Raw genomic sequence first — 21,877 nt, 5'->3', positions numbered from 1 at the left:
CCAGCTATCTATCTAGCCAGCGGACTAGCTAGCTAATATATAGCCCACCAGACAGCCAGCTATCTAGCTATCTAGCTAGCTAGCGAGCTATAATTTAGCCAGCAAATAGTAATACATTTTATTTATAAGCGCCTTTCAAAACTCTGAAGGTCACTTTACAGTCACAGGATAAGTTTTTTTTTCTGTGGGTGAGTAGCGGCAGCCACACGCGCTAGTGTTCACTCAACCTGGAAGTAACCCGTCCTATTGAGCCACAACAGGTCTCGCAATGACTGTCGGTAGCCATGACTCCATTCCCCCCAAAACCCCCAGAAGAAATCTTGCATAAACCCAGCCACCATTGTAGCACCTTATATTTGGAAAACTTTTAGATATTCATATATTATATTTCGAAAAGTTTTTTTCATTAATTCATATAGATGGAAAAAAAATATTTGAAAACACACCATTCATCGGCGGTGCGCCTTACACTCCGGTGCACCTTATACACTGGAAAATGCAGTCGTTTGGCATCGTTTCACCCATTTTCAACCTACATGTTATTTTAATTTTTCCTCATTGTCACCCACATTTTCACATGTATTGCCCATGCATGACATATTCATACTGTTGCTGTTTCAAACTCAAACATCTCAATTTGTCCCAAATTCGCATTGACCTCAAAATTTCAAAACTAAAATTCCCACTCGGGCATTCAAGAAAAATACATGTACCACGTCAACATCATAAACAATAAACATCGACGCGTAATTTCAAAAAAATGATTCCCATCCTCATTCAAGATCTGTTGAAAATCATTCCGTTTGCTACCCTCCAGCTTTTCGGCATCTGCACACAATTTCTCCCCAAATCAGCGACGTCTATTTGCAAACGACGTGCGTCGAGAACCGCAGGATCCCGTCGCGGCGACTTTGTTGAGCTGTTGTGCTTTTCCCCCTCTGAAAATTGCCACAAGCAAACAGTCCCCTGCTAGACAGCTTAAGTGGAGCTTTTAATAGGCTGCAAATTAGATCTGTCTAACACCCCCCCCCCTCCCACGAGCACAAAATGGCCTAATCCGCTTAGGCTTGAAGAGACTCTGTGATTAACGATGCTAACTCTCTGATGACTTTGACTTTTTTTTTTTTTGGCGGGGGGGGGGTTAGACATTGTCTTTTGCCCAAACACCGCAAGTCACCAATCTGCTAGCTCTTGGGTCAGATGTTTCTTTGTTGAGGTGTTGATATCATTACAAATGCTCCAAATTTCGGAGGGTGAGTGGACTGGATTGAAAGAATCAATTTACGGAGTTTCAACTTCCTTGGCCAAAGGAGTCGACATGACTTGTGCGATGTGGCCCTTTGCTCTCGTCTCCAGCCGTCACCAGCCACAGCGAGGGCGACAAGAAGATTCCGGTGCTGCTGATGGTGGAGAGCGGAAGGTACGTCGGTGAGATATGACCCCCCAAAGACTTTTTACACACAGTTCTGGTTCACGAAGCCTTGTGGGGACCTGTTGGCCGGTCCGAGATTGCCCTTGGCCGGTACGGCTTGAAAATAACCGATCCATTCCAATTGACAAGAAAAGCAAATGACCAAGATATTATCCAAAGCCTGTTTTGCTTCATTTCAGTACCATAGTTTACTCGCCGCTTTCATCGACAGAAAACACAAAGTCAATTTGAGCTGTCAGGAATATTGCTCAGTTGCCCAAGCTTTTGGGAGCGTAAGGAGCGATCTTGGCAAGCACCAATCGAAACTTTGCATTTATACTTCTGAATAGAACCATTTACATCCACGGATTCCACACGACGGACTTTGCCCTGTGGCTCTCCGCCATCACACAGGCCGCCGGCACTGACAGCAGGGCGCTGGGCGAGCAGCAGCTCACCAAAAACGGCGTCCCCATTGCGGTGGAGAGTTGCATCGCCTTCATCACGCAGTACGGTGAGTCGCACAAGGCGTCGTCATGCATTGAAGCTTTGCTGAAGCTTTGCCAAAGCTGTAGCAACCTCAAGTGGGTTTGCGGTGGGTCCGATTCTCCTCGGCGTTTGAGTTGCGCACGTCTTTGTGGCTGCGTCAGGTCTGTGCCAAGAGGGGGTCTACCAGCAGCCTGGCGATCCCAACAGGGTGGCCCAACTCTTGGAGGAGTTCACGCTGGACGCCCGACATGTCAAGCTGAGGGAGAAGGAGCGCCGCCTGGAGGATGTGACGGACACTCTAAAGAGCTTCTTCCTGCGGGCAGAGGACGCGCTCTTGACCAAAGAGCTCTATCCGTACTGGGTGTCAGCTTTGGGTATGCGGACGTGCCTGGCGTTTCCAAGGCCTGGTGGACTTACTTGCCACATCGCATGACTGCTTTCATCTTAAAGGACAACCGACACCATTTTTTTTGTTTCCTAACTGACATCAGAAAAACGTTTTATAGCATCTAAAATACCCAAAACTTACAGGCTGATATTTTTAGTCAAATGCAAAACACCAATAAAAATGACTTCAAGGACAACTGACGTCTCCGGACAAGTTGTGTCCATAATTTGTAAAATGGCTTCAAATAATTTCTACTGAGCGTATTTTACAAAGATTCCACCGCATATAGCTATATTTTACCTTTTAAAACTCGTGCTGAATATTCCCGGAAGTCTTGTTTTTGAGTGGGTGACGAGTCCGTACGTGACGTCACTGAAGGAACGCCCCTGACCAAATAAAGGACACATTGTAGCAGTCCTTCCATCACGTCAATTCTTGTTTGGTCTGAAAACCTCGTGTTGCGCCAGAAGAGGGCGTCCAAGCTCCATATAAGGAATTTATCAGCCTATGGAAACGCAATACACTGTCACGTCTACAAAAGGTCGCCATTTTCTGCCTCTTTTCTGGGAGGCTACATTACAGTCCAGAGGCCTCAAAATGACACGGAATAAATTCTTTAATCGATTGCAAACATGTATGCTTTCCTCTTCAGAACTATTTGAATCATACTCATAACTGGATGTGTAACAAGAAAGCATATTCTCTGAATCTGAAGCCATTGTTTTGATTCTCCAGCAATGCAAGACGTCTTGGCGTGACGTCACGAACTGGGGGCGGGACTTTCTGAAAATGCCCAATTCGCAGCTCAATTTTTTTGCAGATTTTGGACACTTTAAGTCATTTTTATTGGTGTTTTGCATTTGAATAAAAATATACTGCCTGTTGTGGGTATTTTAGATGCTATTAAACGTTTTTTTGATGTCAGTTAGGAAACAAAAAGTGACGTCGGTTGTCCTTTAAAGTTGCCCAAAACTGCCACTAATGAGGTTAAAACTGGAGAGATTCAAAAGTCCCGCCCCCAGTTCGTGACTTCTTGTCAGGATACTCCTTCACAAACTGCCTTGCTCCAGAATCAAAACAATGGCTTCATGGAGTTCAGATTTGGAAAAAGATCATTTCTTGTTACTCATCCAGTTGATGAGAAGGTTTCTTCAGCCGTCATCTGTACAAATTTGAAGGTTTCGGACGTTTCGCCTCCTATCCAAGAGGTTTCGTCAGCGAACTGAAGTCTGACTGGTCGTATCGGCCCTATCAGTGACGTGCAGTCAGTGGAGGCAGGTGAGGCAGTGCCTCACCTGTCATCATGGAAAGCTGTCATGGAAATATCAAATGAAAAAATAAATTAAACAGTTAGATGTATTTAGTGATTTGTACTTTAAAGTTCTTGTCCATTTAACGTCACCGTTTTAGGATTTTTTTCAACATCGCTGAATTTTCACATTTACCGTTCAAATACTAAGTAGAGACGAGCGGTGACGTCATTGATGACGTCAGTGCCTCACCAGCCATGAACCTCACCGCACGTCACTGGGCCCTATTTATATATCCCTAATGTCCAGACATGGTGGCGCCGGACACAGCTATGATAGGTCCCTACTCTCAGGTTGGGCGAGGAGTAGAAGTACCTTACATTGCAGGAGTTTCTGAAAAATTACAAAGAGTCCTTTGGCAACACAATATTCCTACTTATTTCAAACCGATAAACACGTTAAGGCAAAAATTAGTGCATCCAAAAGATAGGCTACCAAATGAAAAACAAAGTAATGTAGTTTATTCCATACATTGTAAGAATGAAAATGGTAAAGAGCATTACATTGGGGAGACTCAACAAATTCTAAAAAAAAAAGACTTTATCAACATCGCAGGGATAATACAAGTGGACCTCAATCGGCAGTACATTTGCACCTAAAAACTAGCAACCACTCATTTGACGACAATGAGGTTATAATCTTAGCGAAAGAACATAGATGGTTTGAAAGGGGGGTAAAATTAGCGATAGAGTAGGGACCTATCATACCTGTGTCCGGCGCCGCCATGTCTGGACATTAGGGATATATAAATAGGGCCGACTTTAGTTCGCTGACGAAGCCTCTTGGATAGGAGGCGAAACGTCCGAAACCTTGTAATTTGTAAAACTTGTAAAACTGTGACTTCTACTGAGTAAAACTCAGTAGAAGTCATTTGAAGTGATTTTACAAATTATGGACGCAACTTGTCCGGTGGTGTGAGTTGTCCTTTAAATTTGTTACCAATCCGAGGGCATGCCGCATCGGTATCAATTCCTAATGCGTCTTTGACACCCTTTGGGATTCTTTCACATGATTCCATGTCATTCAGTACATTATTTGAGATCATTTGGTATCATTCTGTAGCTTTCATTCTCATTCGATATCGAAAGTGTTCTTTCTCGAAAAAGATTCAGGATTTCGGTGTTTGTGCATTTGCGACTTCCTCCCTCCTCTGGTATTGGGATCTTTCTTTTTTGTAGATGAGGAGGATATCAGCCTGAGAGTAAACAAGTACTCCACTTTCATTGAAAGTTTGCCGGAAACGAACAAGGTGACCCTGGATGCTTTGCTCCAACACCTGTACAGGTATTGTATCCTTGCTATCCCATCTCCTTTACTTTCCTTCATTTTGCTGTTGCTTTTGCCAGAACATTTTGCGGCAATTTAAGGATTTGCTAAATGGCGTTGCGCAAGCTAGCATTATTCTCCGCACAGATTTCTCGATGCTCCGCGTTGTGAAGCATACGTGGAATTCTGGCGCGTCTGCGCCGTTCCTCTTTGTCCTGCAGGATTCAGGAGTGTTGCCACCTCAACCGCATGCCGAGTGAAAAACTTGCCTCGGTCTTCTCCTCCTGCTTGTTCCAGACAGAGGGGCAGACGCCGCAGGAGATCCGCGTGGTCCGCGACCTCATCGACAACTACGTCACACTCTTTGGCGTGAGTTCCAAATGCGACCGCTCGGTTCGGGTTGGCTAGCTAGCTAGCTTTTCAAATTTGACTGTTTTTTGAAGATGGAGACTCCTGCCCACAGCGGTTGATGGTCCCCTGTCTCCGTCCACAGTGAGAATGAATAGCGATTGCCCAATTGCCCGTAATGACTCGATCGTACTTTCGCTCGAGGTCATCCAGTTTGACCTTTGTTGTTCTAAAGATCTGAATCGAATTCAACTTGGACAAGACGTTGTCATTCGTGATCGCGTGTGGCTTTGTTGTTTTCAATCTGCCACCAAGTTGAATCTGGAAATGTATCTGTTTTTTTCCCAAAAAAGTGTTTTCTTTCAGTCCATCGCAGTTTTTTCCTCCCATAGCAACTCGGAATTGATTGGCGACTCATGCGCCTCTAACAGGTCAATGAAGAGCAGGTGCGACTGATGGCCAGGGAGAATAGTTTCATCACCCGCTGGAATGACAAAAAGGACACCGCAGTAAGTCAATCCCGACAAATGGAAATCGGACACGCTTCTTTTTGGTTTGTGTGCGCCGATTGATTTGCGTGGGCACGTCGCGATCTCGCAAATCAGGCTTTTCATGACACCCCCCTTTCCTGGAAATGAGGTGCCGGGTTCGGGGCGATGGGGTCAGGAGCTAGGAGGGAGGGGAGGCACGAGCTGCCCAATCAGCCCTTTGTTCCTGCTAACCGATTTTGGGGAAACGATTTGGAAGAGGGGAAATGACATCCAATCTCACTTAGTTGCATGTTTTTCATGTCGAACGTCACACAAACACCTGTCTCGGCGACTCAGAGAGACGCGCACACACACATAGAAAGAGAGAGAGATCGAGAGAGAAGGGGGAGAAAGAAAGTTAAAGAGAGAGAGAGAGGGGGAGCAGAATGGGGAGAAAATGAAAGACTGAGAAGGGGTAGGGAGAAAGGGAGAAAGAGAGAGACAAGGGGAGGAGGAAAGAGACAGAAAGAGACAGCGAGAGAACGACAGAGAAAGTGAGAGAGAAAGAGAGAGACAACAAGATACAAGACAGACAGAGTGATAGAGAGAGAGAGAGAGAGAGAGAGAGAGAGAGAGAGAGAGAGAGAGAGAGAGAGAGAGAGAGAGAGAGAGAGAGATAGCAAGAGCCAACCGTTTTTATGGTTTTTAAGCAGATTCCATTATAGGACAGAATAAAATTCAGATCTATATATATATCTTCTTCTTTTCATTTCGGCTTTTCCCCTCAGGGGTCGCCACAGCGAATCAATGTCCTCCATCTATCCCGGTTTTGTGCATCCTCTTCTCGCACACCTGCTACCTTCATGTCCTCTTTGACCACATCCATAAACCTCCTCTTCGGTCTTCCTCTCTGTCTCCTGCCTGGCAGTTCAAGGCTCAGCATCCTTCTCCCGATATCGTCACTCTCTCTCGTCTGGACATGTCCAAACCATCTCAGTCTGGCCTCTTTGACTTTCTCTCCAAAGTTTCTAATATGAGTTGTCCCTATACTCATTCCTGATCCTATCCAACCTGGTCACTCCCATCATTGGGCCATTAATACATTTTGCACATTTTATTATTATTAATACTACTACTACTACAGTAAAGTCTCGTTATATCGATATTCAAGGGAGTCCGAAAAAATATCGATATAACCGGGACTATCGATATATCCGACCCTGTTTCCATGTAATTTTCTCCGTGCGTGCATAAAAATAGTATCGATATAACCGGGACTATCGATATATCCGATATCGATATAACGAGACTTTACTGTACTACTACTAATAATAATATTAATAACAATAATAATAATAATAATAATAATAATAATAATACATTTCATTTTGTTCCCAATTTCTTTCATCTGCTGCTCCAGTTCTCGCCAGCTGGGGACTTGATCTTTGAGGTGTACCTGGAAAAGCGAGCCCCGGAGAATTGCTGCCTCATCAAGGTGCGTTGAGGCATCTGCCAAAACGTCTTTTCAGCTCTGTTCAATATGATTCAACAAATTGTAACGCAAAGTGCTTTGCGGTGCCAATTGTGTCCCTTAAAAAAATACGCAAACAAACACAATGCAGCTCAGCCTCTGATGTTCGATCTTCTCGGTTGTTGGGCAGGTTTGGCCCAGCATGCGCTCGGCAGAACTCGCCGAGACGGCACTGAGCATGCGCAACGTCCCCTTCCATGCCTGCCACGCGTGGACCACGTTCGAAGTCATTGAGAACGGCGAGCTAGGTAAGGTGTCCCGTGTTTTCTCTTCATCCCAATGGTGCGGAGGAACACTTGTCATTTTGTGACCTGATGATCGGTTACTCGATGTCTTTCGCAATTCGCGGACGGGCTTGGCATCTATGATGATTGGACCTCCTTGTCCAAAGTTTACCGAGGAAAAGACTGATCTCGTGGTGAAATACCAGACGATAGCAGGCGCTATCATCGTCCGATGAATTAATTCCCTCGTTACAGGCCGTCCTTTTCCTTTATTCTCCCCGAGCGTGAGAGGGGAGTTGACCCACTTTTACTCGCCTTGTTATGCCATTTGAGTTGCATTGAGCTCCGTCGTCAAGTTGCTGAGTCGAGTCTTAAACAATGCGCAACAAACTAAGTTTAAATAAATAAATAACAATTCTGTGCTTGCAAAATCATATATTTCTCTCTTTCTCTCTCTCTCTCTCTCTCTCTCTCTCTCTCTCTCTCTCTCTCTCTCTCTCTCTCTCTCTCAATTGAGACGAGGGCATCGGATCACCTTTATTTATTTATTTATTTATTTATTTATTTATTTATTTATTTATTTAAAGGACAACCGACTCCATTTCTTTTGTTTCCAAACTGACATCAGAAAAACGTTTTATAGCATCTAAAATACCCAAAACACGCAGGCTGATATTTTTAGTGAAACGCAAAACACCAATAAAAATGACTTAAAGTTGCCCAAAACTGCCACTAATGAGCTCAAAACTAGAGAGATTCAAAAAGTCTCGCCCCCAGTTCGTGACATCTTGTCAGGATACTCCTTCACAAACTGCCTTGCTCCAGAATCAAAACAATGGCTTCAGAGAGTTGAGATTCGCAAAAAGATCCTTTCTTGTCCAGTTATGAATATGATTCAAATAGTTCTGAAGAGGAAAGCAGAAGTGTTTGCGATCGATTAAAGAAGTCCTTCCGTCTCAATTCGAGCCGTGTAAGCAAACCGACGAAACTGGTGAAGGACACGACATATGAAGCTCCGTGAATAAGCAATATAGCATCAATTGGGTGATATGTGGCATATAAGGACATGAATAACAAATAATAAGCTACAAGATGTCAACATCAATGCAGATTCGTCTGTGTAAGCTCTTAGTCGTACAGGAGTGGTCCATCGATGAGAAGGTTTCTTCAGCCGTCATCTGTACAAATTTGACCAGACTTTAGTTCGCTGATGAAGCCTCTTGGATAGGAGGCGAAACGTCCGAAACCTTCAAACAGAATGACGGCTGAAGAAACCTTCTCATCGATCAATGCAGATTGTTTAATGATTTTTCATGCAAAACGTTGAAACATTCAAGATGAAGAGTTACGAACTTACGTATGAATGACAGCGGTTATCCATCGCTAACTCCGGTTAGCTCCTCGTTGCAGCAGCTGAATGTTTGTCCAATAGGTTTGCTCCACTATTATGACAATTGCTCTCTTTCACCACTGGAAGCAACTTTATACCCATTGTCAGGCTTAGAGGGTGACAGCGGTTATCCAAGCGGGGATTCGCGCACTCCGGGGAGCTCCTCGGCTGGCGCTATGTCGCTCTGGTCCGTTGGAAATGGCTAGTTTGTCCGCTGATTTTTGTGTCAACTTACACCTACTTTATGCGTGTTACCGCAATTGGCTGCCACACAACGATTCACCATCATGTTATTTATGTAGTTTTCCTTCTAATTTCGTGATCAACACTGTGTTTTCAGACGAAACAAAGTACCCAAAATGCACTGTGTGTGTCGCTTTCTTGGTCAGGGGCGTTCCCTCAGCAATGTCACTTCTGCATCGTCATCAACTCGAAAACAAGACTTCCTGAATATTCAGCGCAAGTCTTAAAACGTAAAATATAGCTATATGCGATGGAATCTTTTTCAAACACGGTCAGTAGAAGTCATTTGAAGTGATTTTACAAATTATGGACGCAACTTGTCTGGAGGTGTCGGTTGTCCTTTAAACTGTTGTCAAGTTATTTGCAGGTTTTGAGCCATATTTTAACCACCGCACCGCTTTTGCACGCCACGCAGCATCACCGTTCCGTAGCAAGATCTGATCAGACACTCCTACTGCCATTCCGTGGTGATTTATCACTCATAAATCCTTCCCAATGTCTCAATACGTCTTGGAGGAGCTCCTGTGGAACCCTTTTATGACATTTTTAAATTGGAAAAAAACCTCAAAACTTTCACTTTCGGCAATTCCCTGCTCTCGACTAGTTTGCACCTTCTGGAATTCTGTCGACCACCCACCCCCCGAAGCCATTAAATAATGCTTTGAGTAAGACGGACGGCCTTTTATAACACACCGGTCATATTTGTATGCCGAGATCCCAAAGACGATAAAGCCGCTGTGAACACAGTTTGCCCATGTAGGCTCTTCTCCCCCCCCACCCCTGGGTTAGGAAGAACTCCATAGTGTTCTGCCCTGTTCCACAATTAGGAGGAGATAATGGGTCCATTTTGCGCAAGGGTTTATTCCTCTCGTCGTATCTTGATCAGGCAAAAATATATTTTGACCCACCGCGAAAATATGGAGAACAACAGCGTTGTTGTGTTTTGTAGTATGAGCTGAATGACCCCCCCCCCCCACACACACACACACACACTTTGGACAGAGCGGCCGTTGCACCACAGTGAAAAGATTCTGGAGCAGGTGTTGGAATGGAGCTCGTTGGACAGCCCCAGTTTGGCTTTTCTGGTCTTGAAGAAGTTTGCCGGGGCTGAACGACACACAGATGGCAAAGGTATGACGCAAGGGTCACTCCTAAATTGTCCCTCCATCGCCCTTTTGCCTTTGTGTCGTATTCTGACAAACTCCGTTTTGTAACCCGCAAGCGGAGCCCGACGAGCCAATCAGAAGCGAGCATCTGAAGTTCAACGACGGATGCTCCAAGTTGCTCTCCGGCCACAAGTTCCAGGACAGGTTTGTCGTTCTGCGCGACCAAAAGCTGCTTCTCTTCAGAGATATCAAAGTGAGCCCACTTTTTCTTTGTTCTCCGGTAAACACTTGCCTCTTTTCACGTTTAACACACAGCGCGTCACCTTGCTAGCCAAGCTATCTCTGAGTTTGTTTTTTTTTGGAAAAGGGAAAAAAATGGGACATAAGAGACTCGTCTAAATTGTCACGGCTTTATATACCCCGGTGACATGGTGACATTTCCGCGCCCAGTTTGCGAATGAAGTTGCTGACTTTCCATTTAAAAAGGGGGGGATGTGAACGTTCCTTGGATTTTTTTAAAAGGGCAGTTTCTGAAACTCATGACAAAATGTTAGCGAACACCAGGCCAGACAAGTTGCCTGCCCCATTTTTGACAACTTGAAACACAATAAGACGACTAATCGCAAAAAAAAACAGGGTTGCAAAGTATTAAAGATTTATAATCAGAATATATAACAGAACAACACTTTAAAATGTACCTACCACAAAGTCTCCCTTACTTAATTGATGGTAAATACAGTATCCCTTGCTGATGATTTTGCTCCAGTTGTCGTTTGTCCATACACTGTTCGGCATGTTGCACAATGCAATGTTTGTGTTGCATCATCTGCTACAAGCCATGTGAACTCCTCTTTCCCCAATGCTTTTAATGTACCTTTACGTTTTGTAGCGTCATAAATTTTGTTCGCTTCTTTTGAATCTTTCTTCTGGGGCTATGATGCTCAGGAAAGTCCGGAAGAACAAAGTTATTCGATGCAGGCTTCTGATTGGCTGCCAAGTATGCAAATTGCCAAAATAATGTATTCATTTATTTTTTTATTGAAAAAGTTGTCGGCCACCCGGGTGGAGACTTAATTTGTACCCCTGACGTAAAAGTTGCACGCCCCGGGCGTCCAAGCTGACGTTACTTCAGACACTGGAAAGGGGAAAGACAAAATTTGACGTAAGACACGTAAGAGTCAATATTCTCACTCTCTCTCTCTCAATGACAGGGAATGTCACCCCCCCCCCTTCAGTTTGCGGATGAAGTTGCAAAACAATTCCTGCTGACTTTCCATTTAAAAAAAATGGAGGACTGACGGGGGGCGAGCGTGTTTTTTAAATTATATTCCCCCATCTGCGGTTGAAACTTGGGAAAGGCGGGCAAGGAAGTGTTAATAATTGATGGTGACGCTGTAATTCTGGCGGTGGCGAGGACTTCCGACCGGGGGTTCCTCTCGATACGGGAATGCGCCGAATCGCTGGGCGAAATAAATTCTTTTGCCGCGGGCCACATTGTAGCTCCGGTTTCCTCTCGGGGTCCGTTATGAAAATGGGAGAAGCCATTAGAATGTTTCATCCCCTCCACAAATTACATACAGAACATACCAGAAATTAATGAATAACGAGTTTTTATTGTGGTTTTGAAATTTTTGTTGGGACTTTAGCAAGCATCATGGTACTTGTGGCTGCCGCTGCTCACCCGCAGAAAAAAATACCCTGTGACTGTAAAGTGTCCCTGAGAATTTTGAAAGGCGATAAATGAAATGTATTATTATTTTTGACATGCTTGATTTGCTTTCGCGGACCGAATAAAATAACATGGCGGGCCAGATTTGGCCCCTGGGCCTCGACTTTGATATTTGATCGATGGTTTATGCGTGTTTTTAGAGCACAAAGGCTGAGAAGGAGATCCATCTCAAGGCTGCCAAATGCTACCTGGGTCTGAAGAAGAAATTGAAGCCTCCAAGCAGGTAGCCATTTATTTGTCACTCCACAAAAAAAAAACACCAATTTTTGAGTCATGGCCGACGATCGTTCTCGCGGTTACAATCGAAGCCGTGGTGAAGCGAGTGTGAAGCGAGACCATCCATTTTTGGGGGGGGCCACGTGAATCACGCCATACGGGGGTGTAGCGGCCGGATGCAGGAGTGGGAAAAGAGCACAACGGCGCCGTTGTCATCGATAGACTGTCGAGTGGGCTGCGGGAGGCGCTGAAATGAAGACGAGAAAAGGCAGAGCGCAGCGGCGAGGGGGTGAGGAGGAGCAGCGCTTCACTACCTCATTAGGCTCACCAGCTCGCCTTGCCTCCGTGTGTGTGTGTGTGTGTGTGTGTGTGTGTGTGTGTGTGTGTGTGTGTGTGTGTGTGTGCGTGTGCGTGTGTGTGTGTGTGTGTGTGCGTGTGCGTGTGTGTGTGTGTGTGTGTGTGTGTGTGTGTGTGTGTGCTTGCGTGCTTGCGCAATCGTCGAAGTAGAGGACCGCCTCAACTCAGCGCGGCCCTGCTCCAGGCTTTCGTTCCTCCTCCTCCGCTCCTCTTAAAACTTTTCCCTCCTCCACCTCATTAGTTCCTCTGGCACCGACAGTAGACACCAACACATTTGTCCAGATACGGGCACCTTATGCAATATTTGCATCTCGATCTTATTTTAACTATTACATTTTACGTCTGTGTAAGCGCTCAGTTGTGCAGGAGTGGTTCATCGATGAAAAGGTTTCTTCAGCCATCATCTGTACTTCTTCGAAATGCTTGAAAATAGCTTATTATTTTTCATAAAACAGCAAAGCCCTTCACTAAATCGCCATGGTGGGGTGAGGTTTAATTTGGATCATTACTTTTTAGGCCAAATTGGCTTAATATGCTGATGAGGTGATACCAGAGCAAATGGGGCAATCAGGCCAGTTTTAGACCCCATATTCGGGCAGGACAATAGAGGTAATCATTCAGGACAATATAAGTAATCAGTGTAGTCTCAGGTAATAGTCCTCTGCTCCTCCCAACCTGAGAGCAGTGACTTATCATAGCAGAGGTCTGGCACCGCCACCTCTGGATAGTAGGGATACATATCTAGGGCCAAAGCTACAAGCAAAAAAAAATTGGTTCGCTGACGAGGCCTCTTGGATAAGAAGCGAAACGTCCAACACCTTCAAAGAAGTACAGATGACGTCTGAAGAAACCTTTTCATTGATATTACATTTTACATGTTTAATATTCATTAATGTGTCTCAACTTGCAAATTGAAATGAAGCACAAATAGGGCCTGTTTTGGTGAAAACATTGCTCTTATTATTTTCCATTTCGGTGAAATGAATTTCCTGTCACCATATCTGATCGTCTATATATATTGTTTTTAATCATACCAAAAATATCAGAATCAGAATCATCTTTATTGCCAAGTATGTAGAACCCACAAGGAATTTGTTTCCGGTAGAACATGCTGCACTAGTATCGTTGTCAAAAAAAAACTGCTAAGTGGCACTATACAGTTCCATTTGGGCTACTGTTGAAAGAGTTCAAATAGTTCAAAGAGTTAATGGCTGTGTGGAAGAAGCTGTTTCAATGTCTGCTGGATTTGGTGCACATGGATCGGTAACGCCTGCCTGAGCGGAGTAGCTGGAAAAGGTGCTGGGCAGGGTCCAGTAGGATTTTCGGAGCTCTAGTTTGGATTCTTGCAGTGTGCAAGTCCTCGAGAGTGGGTATGGCGGTGCCAATGATAATGATATCATAACATAGAGTCGAAAGGACAAAATCCAGCAATCCAGCTGAGATGTAAATAAGGCGTGAGTTACTGTTCTGTTTCAAAGTGCTCATGCGGAAGTCAAGTGAAAATCAACACATTTAATACAAAAAGGACCAGCAAAAACACCCCCCAAAAAAGACCCAATAACATGTTATCTTTGTTCATATGCACTGAAAATTTAAACAATGACATAAAAAAAACCGTAAAATAAATGTATTTGTTCATATCAATGAAAATTGATACAATGACACCATTAAAGGACAACCGACGTCACTTTTTTGTTTCCTAACTGACATCAGAAAAACGTTTTATAGCATCTAAAATACGCAAATGATATGATATTTTTAGTCAAATGCAAAACACCAAAAAAAAAAAAGACTTAAAGTGTCCAAAATCTGCAATAAATTGAGCTGCGAATTGGGCATTTTCAGAAGGTTCGTGATGTCAGGCCAAGACGTCTTGCATTGCTGGAGAATCAAAACAATGGCTTCAGATTCGGAGAATATGCTTGAATTAATGCTATGAATTAATCAGCCCGTTTCCACAGGCTGATAAATTCCTTACATGGAGCTTGGTCTCCCTCTTCTGGCTCTTTTTGGTGCAACACGACGTTTTCAAACCAAACAAGCACAGCAAAATGCATTGACGTGATGGAAGGACTGCTACAATGTGTCCTTTTTTCGGTTAGGGGCGTTCCTTCTGTGACGTCACGTACGGACTCGTCACCAACTCAAAAACAAGACTCCGCTTATGCGGTGGAATCTGTAAAATATGCTCAGTAGAAGTCATTTGAAGCCATTTTACAAATTATGGACACAACTTGTCCGGAGACGGCGGTTGTCCTTTAAAACAACAAAAAACAAAAAAAAGTAACTGTTCATATCACTGAAACAATGATATCATTCAAAAAAACATTGTCTTTGTTCATATACCTGAAAATCGAAACAATGGCACCATAAAAAAAAAAAAAAAACAATCTTAGTTCATAAATAACTGAAAACATATTTATTGCCCCCCCTAATTGTTGGACTGTTTTAATAAACGAGTCGCTGGTACTTGTCGCTGGTGCACAAATCCAAGCCTCCGTGCAGAAGGACTTGGCTTGCAGCCAACGCTGCACCGCTGCTTAGTACGACGACATTGCATTGTGTGTGCTTACTGTGACCACCCCCCCCCCCCCCACCCGCCCATTTCCCCCTGTCTTTCACCAGCTGGGGCTTCACCGTCTACACGGAGAAACAGCAGTGGTGAGTAAGCCTCCCTAAAAGTGCGCCAGTGTATGAGCCACCTCAAGGCTGCCGCGCCCATGAAATGCTTGATTGCAGGCATTTCTGCTGCGAGGAGCAAGAGGCACAGCACGCCTGGGTCACCGACATCATCGCCACCAAGGTACGCAGCTTCAATCCTGACCGTTTCCCAAGCAGAACAGTCGGGGACTCACCACTCCACTTGATCATCGCTCTGGATCCCTCTTATCAATGTCCGATATCGGCCCATTGCTGACTTTGATCGAGAAGGAGAATGATATTGACCCAATGCTGAGGGGACAAATGAATCATTCTCAACACACTGCACACCACAGAATTACCTTTGTGAGGCATCCGATAATCGTTGACTTTGATCATTTTGTCAAATTGCTCCACCCACACACACGCACGTGCCCGCACGCACATGCAGACACACAGAAATCACTCTGATCAAACTCCATAGCTGGCGATAATCACTCTGGATCATCTTGTTGAGACTTCTAATAACAAGGCCCATTGAGACTAGGAATAAAATGGTGAGATTTGCCCTTATTATCTGCGTCATATCATTAGGGAAGACAAAAAAAATCACCCCAACCCCACGATAATCACCCATACACCCTATACTCCATGGGTGTATTCTTTATCATCTGTGAAGAGCGAGCATTTCTGCTCCACTGAAAAGCCTGACTACAGTGATACCTTGGCTTACCGACCTAATTGGTTCCCAGATAGAGTGTGTAAGGCAAAAAGTGCGTATCCCAAACATTAATTTCCCATAGGAAACCATTAAAATGAGAATAATCCGTTCCGAGGTCCTTTTAAATTTTTAAGCCTTAAAACTACACAAAATATACCTTATTTTACGTATAATAAATGTGATACGGTATTGTCATTAAAGAAATAAACTGTGCTGTATCATAAAGTCGTTTTATTTACCTTTGTGATGGTCGTTGATGGCTTGATGGAATGGAGTGACTGGTGTCATCAGTATAAACACTTGATGAGGAACGTAGCCTTCTTCTTCCACCGTCTTGAGGATTGATTCCTTGTAAGCTTTGGCAGCTTTATCGTCAGAACTGGCTGCCTCACCATGACGAATGACACTATGAATCCCTGTACGACGCTTAAAGTTGTCAAACCATCTGAGGCTAGCCTTGAAATCACCAATGGATGACGAACTTCCAGGTTGCCTCTTGACGATATCCGAGTGAAGTTGCCGTGCTTTCTCTGGATTAATTTTATCTAGTTCCTCATCAATGGTGTTGTGTTTAGCTGGGTTGATAGCTTTTTGCATCCAGTGTCCAGATGGCTTGTGCGGGTTATTTGTGGAGCCTGATTGATGGGATGTTTTAACCTTGTAGTCTACACTCTGCCTTTGAGCTATCAAAGTTGAAACGAGCCCAAATTTTACTCCGTTTTCTATCCATTTTCTCACTCTCTCTCTGTCGTATGCCTATCTATTTTTTATTTGCAGCTCTGTGTTTCTGTAAACCCCCCGTTCGTAAGCCGAAAAGTTCGTTAGCCAAGGCGTTCGTAAACCGAGGTATCACTGTATTTGCAATCAGGTCAAACTGTCTGAAGCGTAGAATCAAAGTCGGTGGATGAGCTGGACAAATCAAGTCATGTGACGGTTTATGAGACAACCTCCCCGCTGCTCCCCCAAACATCACAAAAAGGTTTGCCTCATTTGTCCTCCATTTCCGGACCAACTTAATTGGTCGAGAAGGGTTCGCAATAGCAAAACGCGCGCCACCCGAGAGCACTTCAGCCATTTCTTTCCGTTTACCTGTGAGGCAGTTTCCATAGCAACCGGACGACGATGGCCCACTGTTTTGTAGCAAGGTGCGATTGATTGAAGCGTGTGGGCTGCCGTGTATGTCCAAGGGCAGTTTCCGGAAAAAAAGAAAGGCGCTTTTATGGGTCAAAAGGGTTGGTGTGAACCAAGGAGGTGGGGACCAGATGTGTGGATGATCCCAAATGGTCTTTTCATCATCACCTCGCAACTCATTCTCTCCGTGCACAGTTTGGCTCTGACGTCTGCTCTGACCTGGCGCACGTCACCGCGGCTGACGGACGAACGCGCCTGCTGCCAAACGATGCTTCAGGTAGACAGGTGAGCCGCACCACCCGCCCCCCTGTGTCTTGGCATATGCTATGACAATCGTGATGATTGTCACCAAAATGAGCATGATTGGTGTGATGGTTTTCCGAGTTTCATTTTCAGATATATACGACATATGCGTGACTCACTAAAGCGGAGGCTTTCAGCCTCCCGTTATCAAAATTAACGTCTGGCCGGCATGTAGAATGATGACATAAGGACTAGCGCTGCATGCGCTAAGTCATTTTTTAACATTCGTACCATCGATTCTCTTCCCACCTTCAAGTCCCATCTCAAAAGCCACCTATTTAAAATTGCATTTTCTATGTAGCTCTCTCTCTTGTTTCTATTTATAATTGTATTTTATTGATTGCATTCTATTTGTGATTATATTTTATACTATGCTTGTCTGTGACTGTAAAGTGTCCTTGAGATCTTTGAAAGGCGCTTCAAATGTAATGTATTAAAATGTAAAGTATTATTATTATTATTATTATTATTATTATTATTATTATTATTATTATTAATGGTGATTTTCTATTTTTTTATTTTAAAATGATTTTCTAACTTTTTAAACATTTTCTAAAATAGTGATTTTCACATTTAATTTTCTTTTCTAAAATGGAGATTTTCGACATTTTTAAAACTTTATACAATGTTGATTTTCAATTTTTTTTGACATTTTCTAAAATTGCACTTTTTAATTAAAAAAAGTTAAATGGCGACATTCAACAAAAGAACAATTACTTCTGTTCAACTGTTACAAAAACAATTAAAATGTAAAAAAGTTAATATTCAATCTCAATTTTGAAAATTTTTTATATGCGTGTTTCAAATGAACCAAAACACATGCTTATAATATCTGAAATTAAAATTAAAAAAGCAGGTGTGAAACACGGAATGGCTCGCTTAAATATATTTCAATGTATTGCTGTTATATGTCAAGAACATCCGCCAAGGTTGCCCCCCGCCCACTCCCCTGACACACCAAATCTGGCCCCCTTTGCAACAAGTTTAGACACCCCTGCACTAAAAGTTAGCGATATTGGGCCAAAGGATAACAACACCATTTTTAGTTTCCTAACTGATGTCAGAAAAACGTTTTATAGCATCTAAAATACCCAAAACACGAAGGCTGATATTTTTAGTCAAATGCAAAACACCAATAAAGATGACTTAAAATGTCCCAAAACTGCCACAAATGAGCTCGAAAATGGGGAGATTCAGAAAGTACCTTGTTTGTGACGTCACGCCAGGATACTCCTTCACAAACTGCTTTGCTCCAGAATTAAAACAATGGCTTCAGAGAGTTCAGATTCAAAGAAGATCCTTTCATGTTACTCATCCAGTTATGAATGTGATTCAAATAGTTCTGAAGAGGAAAACATAAATGTTTGCAATCGATTATAGAAGTCCTTCCTGAGCAATTGGAGCCGTCTGCAAGCGATGAAACGGGTGAAGACCTGGATTCCAACGTAGCACCCAGAAAATGCACAAGATGGCGCAGAAGCTGTGTTTCGTCCAGTATATATAACAGCTTACCAGACCTGTAAAGCTGCCCGTGATTGGTTAAAATCCGTGGTAGAAGACAGAGGGGTGGGTTTTAAGCACACACACAAAAGAGACGGCGCCACAATTCGAACAGCGCACGAACATCAGAGCTGTTGAGACGAGAGAGAGCTCCGACAGTGCTACAGACTAACAAATGAAACGGTGGAAAGTGGATGTTTGTCCGATCGGTTTGCTCCACTAATGGCGATTGCTCTCTTTCACCAGGTGAGCTCACAGGTAGCATGCAGTGTGACTGAATCACATGAAACATGCATCAAACTTCCGCTATCCGAGCGCCGAATCGCTAACTCTGGTTAGATTCCTCGTTTGCTTCCGCTGGTGCTCGACTGCTCTGCTCCGTTGGAAATGGGCTGATTTGTCCGCTGAGAATTTGTGTCAATTTACATGTTCTTTATGCGTGTTACCGCAATTGGCTGCGACACACAAGGATTCACCATTGCGTTATTTATGTAGTTTTCCTTCTAATTTCGCGATCAACACAGTGTTTTCAGATGAAAAAAAGTACCCAAAATGCATTGTGTGTCGCTTTCTCGGTCAGGGACGTTCCTTCCGTGACGTCAGGGCATCGTCATCAACTCGAAAACAAGACTTCATGAATATTCAGCGTGACTTTTAAAAAGTAAAATATATTTGTAAAATGTGGTCAGTAGAAGTCATTTGAAGTGATTTTAGAAATTATGGAGGCAAATTGTCGGAGGTGTCGGTTGTCCTTTAAAATATTCTCTCCGAAATAGCTTGAATGTATTTATGAAGATATGATCGGGCTTTTAATATCTGTCAGAGTTGTCGTCATTTGGAACATTTTGCCCTCAGGCAACAGACTGGAGGACTTCCCCGAAGCAGTCGGGCCGGCAGCGGCGTTCAGTTGTGGACCCGTCCCGGCCGTCCTCGCCCACTTCCCGACAAAGTCGTTCACGGAACTCTGACAGGAGACCCCGCCAAGGGGGCGGAGAGGCCAAGATGCCCCCCAATCTGCTGAGTGAGCTCAATTCCGTGCTGAATAAGACAGGCCGGGGCGCCGCCGGCTCCGAGTGACGCCAAGCGCTTGGCTAGTTGGGACTTTGTCTGCTTTCTCTGCCTTGTCCAGATGTTTTGGACTTTGTTGTGCTCTATTACGGACATTGTCTCATCTCTGACTTGCACACGAGAGTCTCGTTTTGTTGTACTGCCAATCTCGAAAAAGTTTATTCTCACACAATGGCAAATTTGTCACCCGGCATGCCATAGTCTTGCTTTTCCCTAATTTTGTTTCTCTGCCTTGTGTTTTTTTGGGGGGTGAACCACTTCAAGCAAGCTGCACTTTTTTTAATGTCATTTTTTAATTGTGTTTTATTTGCTGGTGTACTTGGGTCATGATTCTTTTTGTCAAACCATTTCAAGAAAGCTGCACATTTTTCATTTTTTTTTATTGTATATTTTTTGGTGTACTCGTGTCATGAATTTTTTTTGGTCAAAACATTTCACGCAAGTTGCACATTAAAAAAAAATACATATACAGTGATATACCCTTTCCCTGAGTGCATACGTGATTTGTTATCAATGATAAATTTGCTATTATGGGAGCGAAAAAGACCCCACCACAGGCTAGTGTTATACCGAAGGGGACTCAAAGAAATTACGGTCGAGCAGAAGAAGATCATCGAAAAACACGAACAAGGTGTGCGTTTGTGGGACCAGTACGCTAAGTCGAAAATTGCTACGTGTGGCTATGGGTGTTTCTGTGTTGTCTAAGCAACGATCTCAGGCAATAGAAGAAGTTGAAAAACAGCGAGCAGGGGACAGCGTGAGTAAAGGAATTATCGCAGATTATTCGTCATAGTGAGCCAGCCAGTTCTGATGATAAAGCTGCCGAAGCTTACAAGGAATCATTCCTCCAGATGGTGGAAGAAGAAGGCTACGTTCCTCATCAAGTGTTTAATGCTGATGGAACCAGCCTTTTTTGGAAAAAGATGCCGAACCGGACTTTCATTACACAGGAAGAGAAGTCCGTCCCTAGGCATAAGCCTATGAAAGATAGGTTAACCCTCCTTATGGAATGTGACTCTCCTTCCAAATAGTAACTCCCTCCCTCCCACCGCCTCCCACGCCATTCCATTAAGCCATCAACAACCATCACAAAGGTGTAATAAAATGACATTATTATATAGTACAGTTTACAGTTTTAATTACAATACAATAGCACATTTATTATTATACAGAAAATAAGGTACATTTTGTGTCGTTTTAAGGAGAAAGAAAATTATGTTTTCACCTTACACACACTTTCTGGGTAAACTGAGGTATCACTGTACTGTATACAGTAAAGTCTCGTTATATCGATATTCTCGGGAGTCGGAAAAAATATCGATATAACCGGACTATCGATATATCCGATCCTGCGGCATGTAAATTTTCTCCTTGCGTTCATAGAAATAGTATCGTAATAAGCAGCACTATCGATATAACGAGACTTTACTGTATTGTATTTTTTCTTTCTTTTTGCCGGTGTACTCATCGTGTGCAGCATAAGAATAAATTCCCGGAATGAACCAATGGATGAGGTGGCACCTTTGTCTTCAGTAATTCAACACGGCGTGCTAAAAATGCAAACGTTAGCGGCGATTGTCGCATGGCCATGAATTATTGATTTGACTTTTTTTTATTTTATGAGGGTGAACGTAAGATTTGTGAGTGTTTGCTCACCTACAAGAAATGAAATGAACAGCCTCCATTTTGATGTTTGTTAATTTTTTTTCTTTTCGTTTGTTTTTACAGTTCTCATCTGCTTAAAGCAACCCTCCCCGACAATGCAGCAAATTCTGAGAAAATGGAAAAGAGAACGTGCAACGCGTTTTGCTTTTTAATGTTGTGGAATGCAAAGACGCCTTTTTGAACCGTTTTGGAGAGTCCAACCAAAAAGGCATATTTTTAAAACCCAGTTGGGCGCAAACGAAATTGCAAACAAAAATTGGAAATAGCATTTAGGTGAATGAAATCAAATAGAAATATTTCCGTTGATACAAGTACCGGTAACATCCGACTTGCGACCGGCGCGACTTACGACCACACGTACTTACGACCAC

General features: G+C 43.5%; 1 protein-coding gene across 3 annotated transcripts in view; it reads left to right on the top strand.

Annotated features, from left to right (window-relative positions):
- arap2 (ArfGAP with RhoGAP domain, ankyrin repeat and PH domain 2) overlaps positions 1-20,325 on the top strand; it is a 96,636-nt gene extending 76,311 nt beyond the window's left edge. For 2 of the 3 annotated variants that reach the window (XM_088990828.1, XM_088990830.1), the window contains 15 exons: positions 1,357-1,420; positions 1,762-1,925; positions 2,062-2,274; positions 4,777-4,882; positions 5,086-5,233; positions 5,644-5,721; positions 7,103-7,177; positions 7,344-7,461; positions 10,073-10,201; positions 10,293-10,429; positions 12,046-12,128; positions 15,104-15,139; positions 15,218-15,281; positions 17,166-17,255; positions 19,629-20,325. In XM_088990828.1, coding sequence (XP_088846954.1) covers positions 1,357-1,420; positions 1,762-1,925; positions 2,062-2,274; positions 4,777-4,882; positions 5,086-5,233; positions 5,644-5,721; positions 7,103-7,177; positions 7,344-7,461; positions 10,073-10,201; positions 10,293-10,429; positions 12,046-12,128; positions 15,104-15,139; positions 15,218-15,281; positions 17,166-17,255; positions 19,629-19,850 — 1,727 coding nt within the window. In that variant the 3' untranslated portion in view covers positions 19,851-20,325. The remainder of the gene's footprint in view (positions 1-1,356; positions 1,421-1,761; positions 1,926-2,061; positions 2,275-4,776; positions 4,883-5,085; positions 5,234-5,643; positions 5,722-7,102; positions 7,178-7,343; positions 7,462-10,072; positions 10,202-10,292; positions 10,430-12,045; positions 12,129-15,103; positions 15,140-15,217; positions 15,282-17,165; positions 17,256-19,628) is intronic. The other variant, XM_088990829.1, reaches the window with a different exon arrangement.
- The last annotated feature ends 1,552 nt before the right edge of the window (positions 20,326-21,877 follow it).

The sequence above is a fragment of the Hippocampus bargibanti genome, linkage group LG02, assembly GCF_051943395.1.
Source record: "Hippocampus bargibanti isolate YZ-2025 linkage group LG02, ASM5194339v1, whole genome shotgun sequence".
NCBI classification, from domain to species: domain Eukaryota; kingdom Metazoa; phylum Chordata; class Actinopteri; order Syngnathiformes; family Syngnathidae; genus Hippocampus; species Hippocampus bargibanti.
This window is presented reverse-complemented; position numbering and strand designations above follow the sequence as displayed.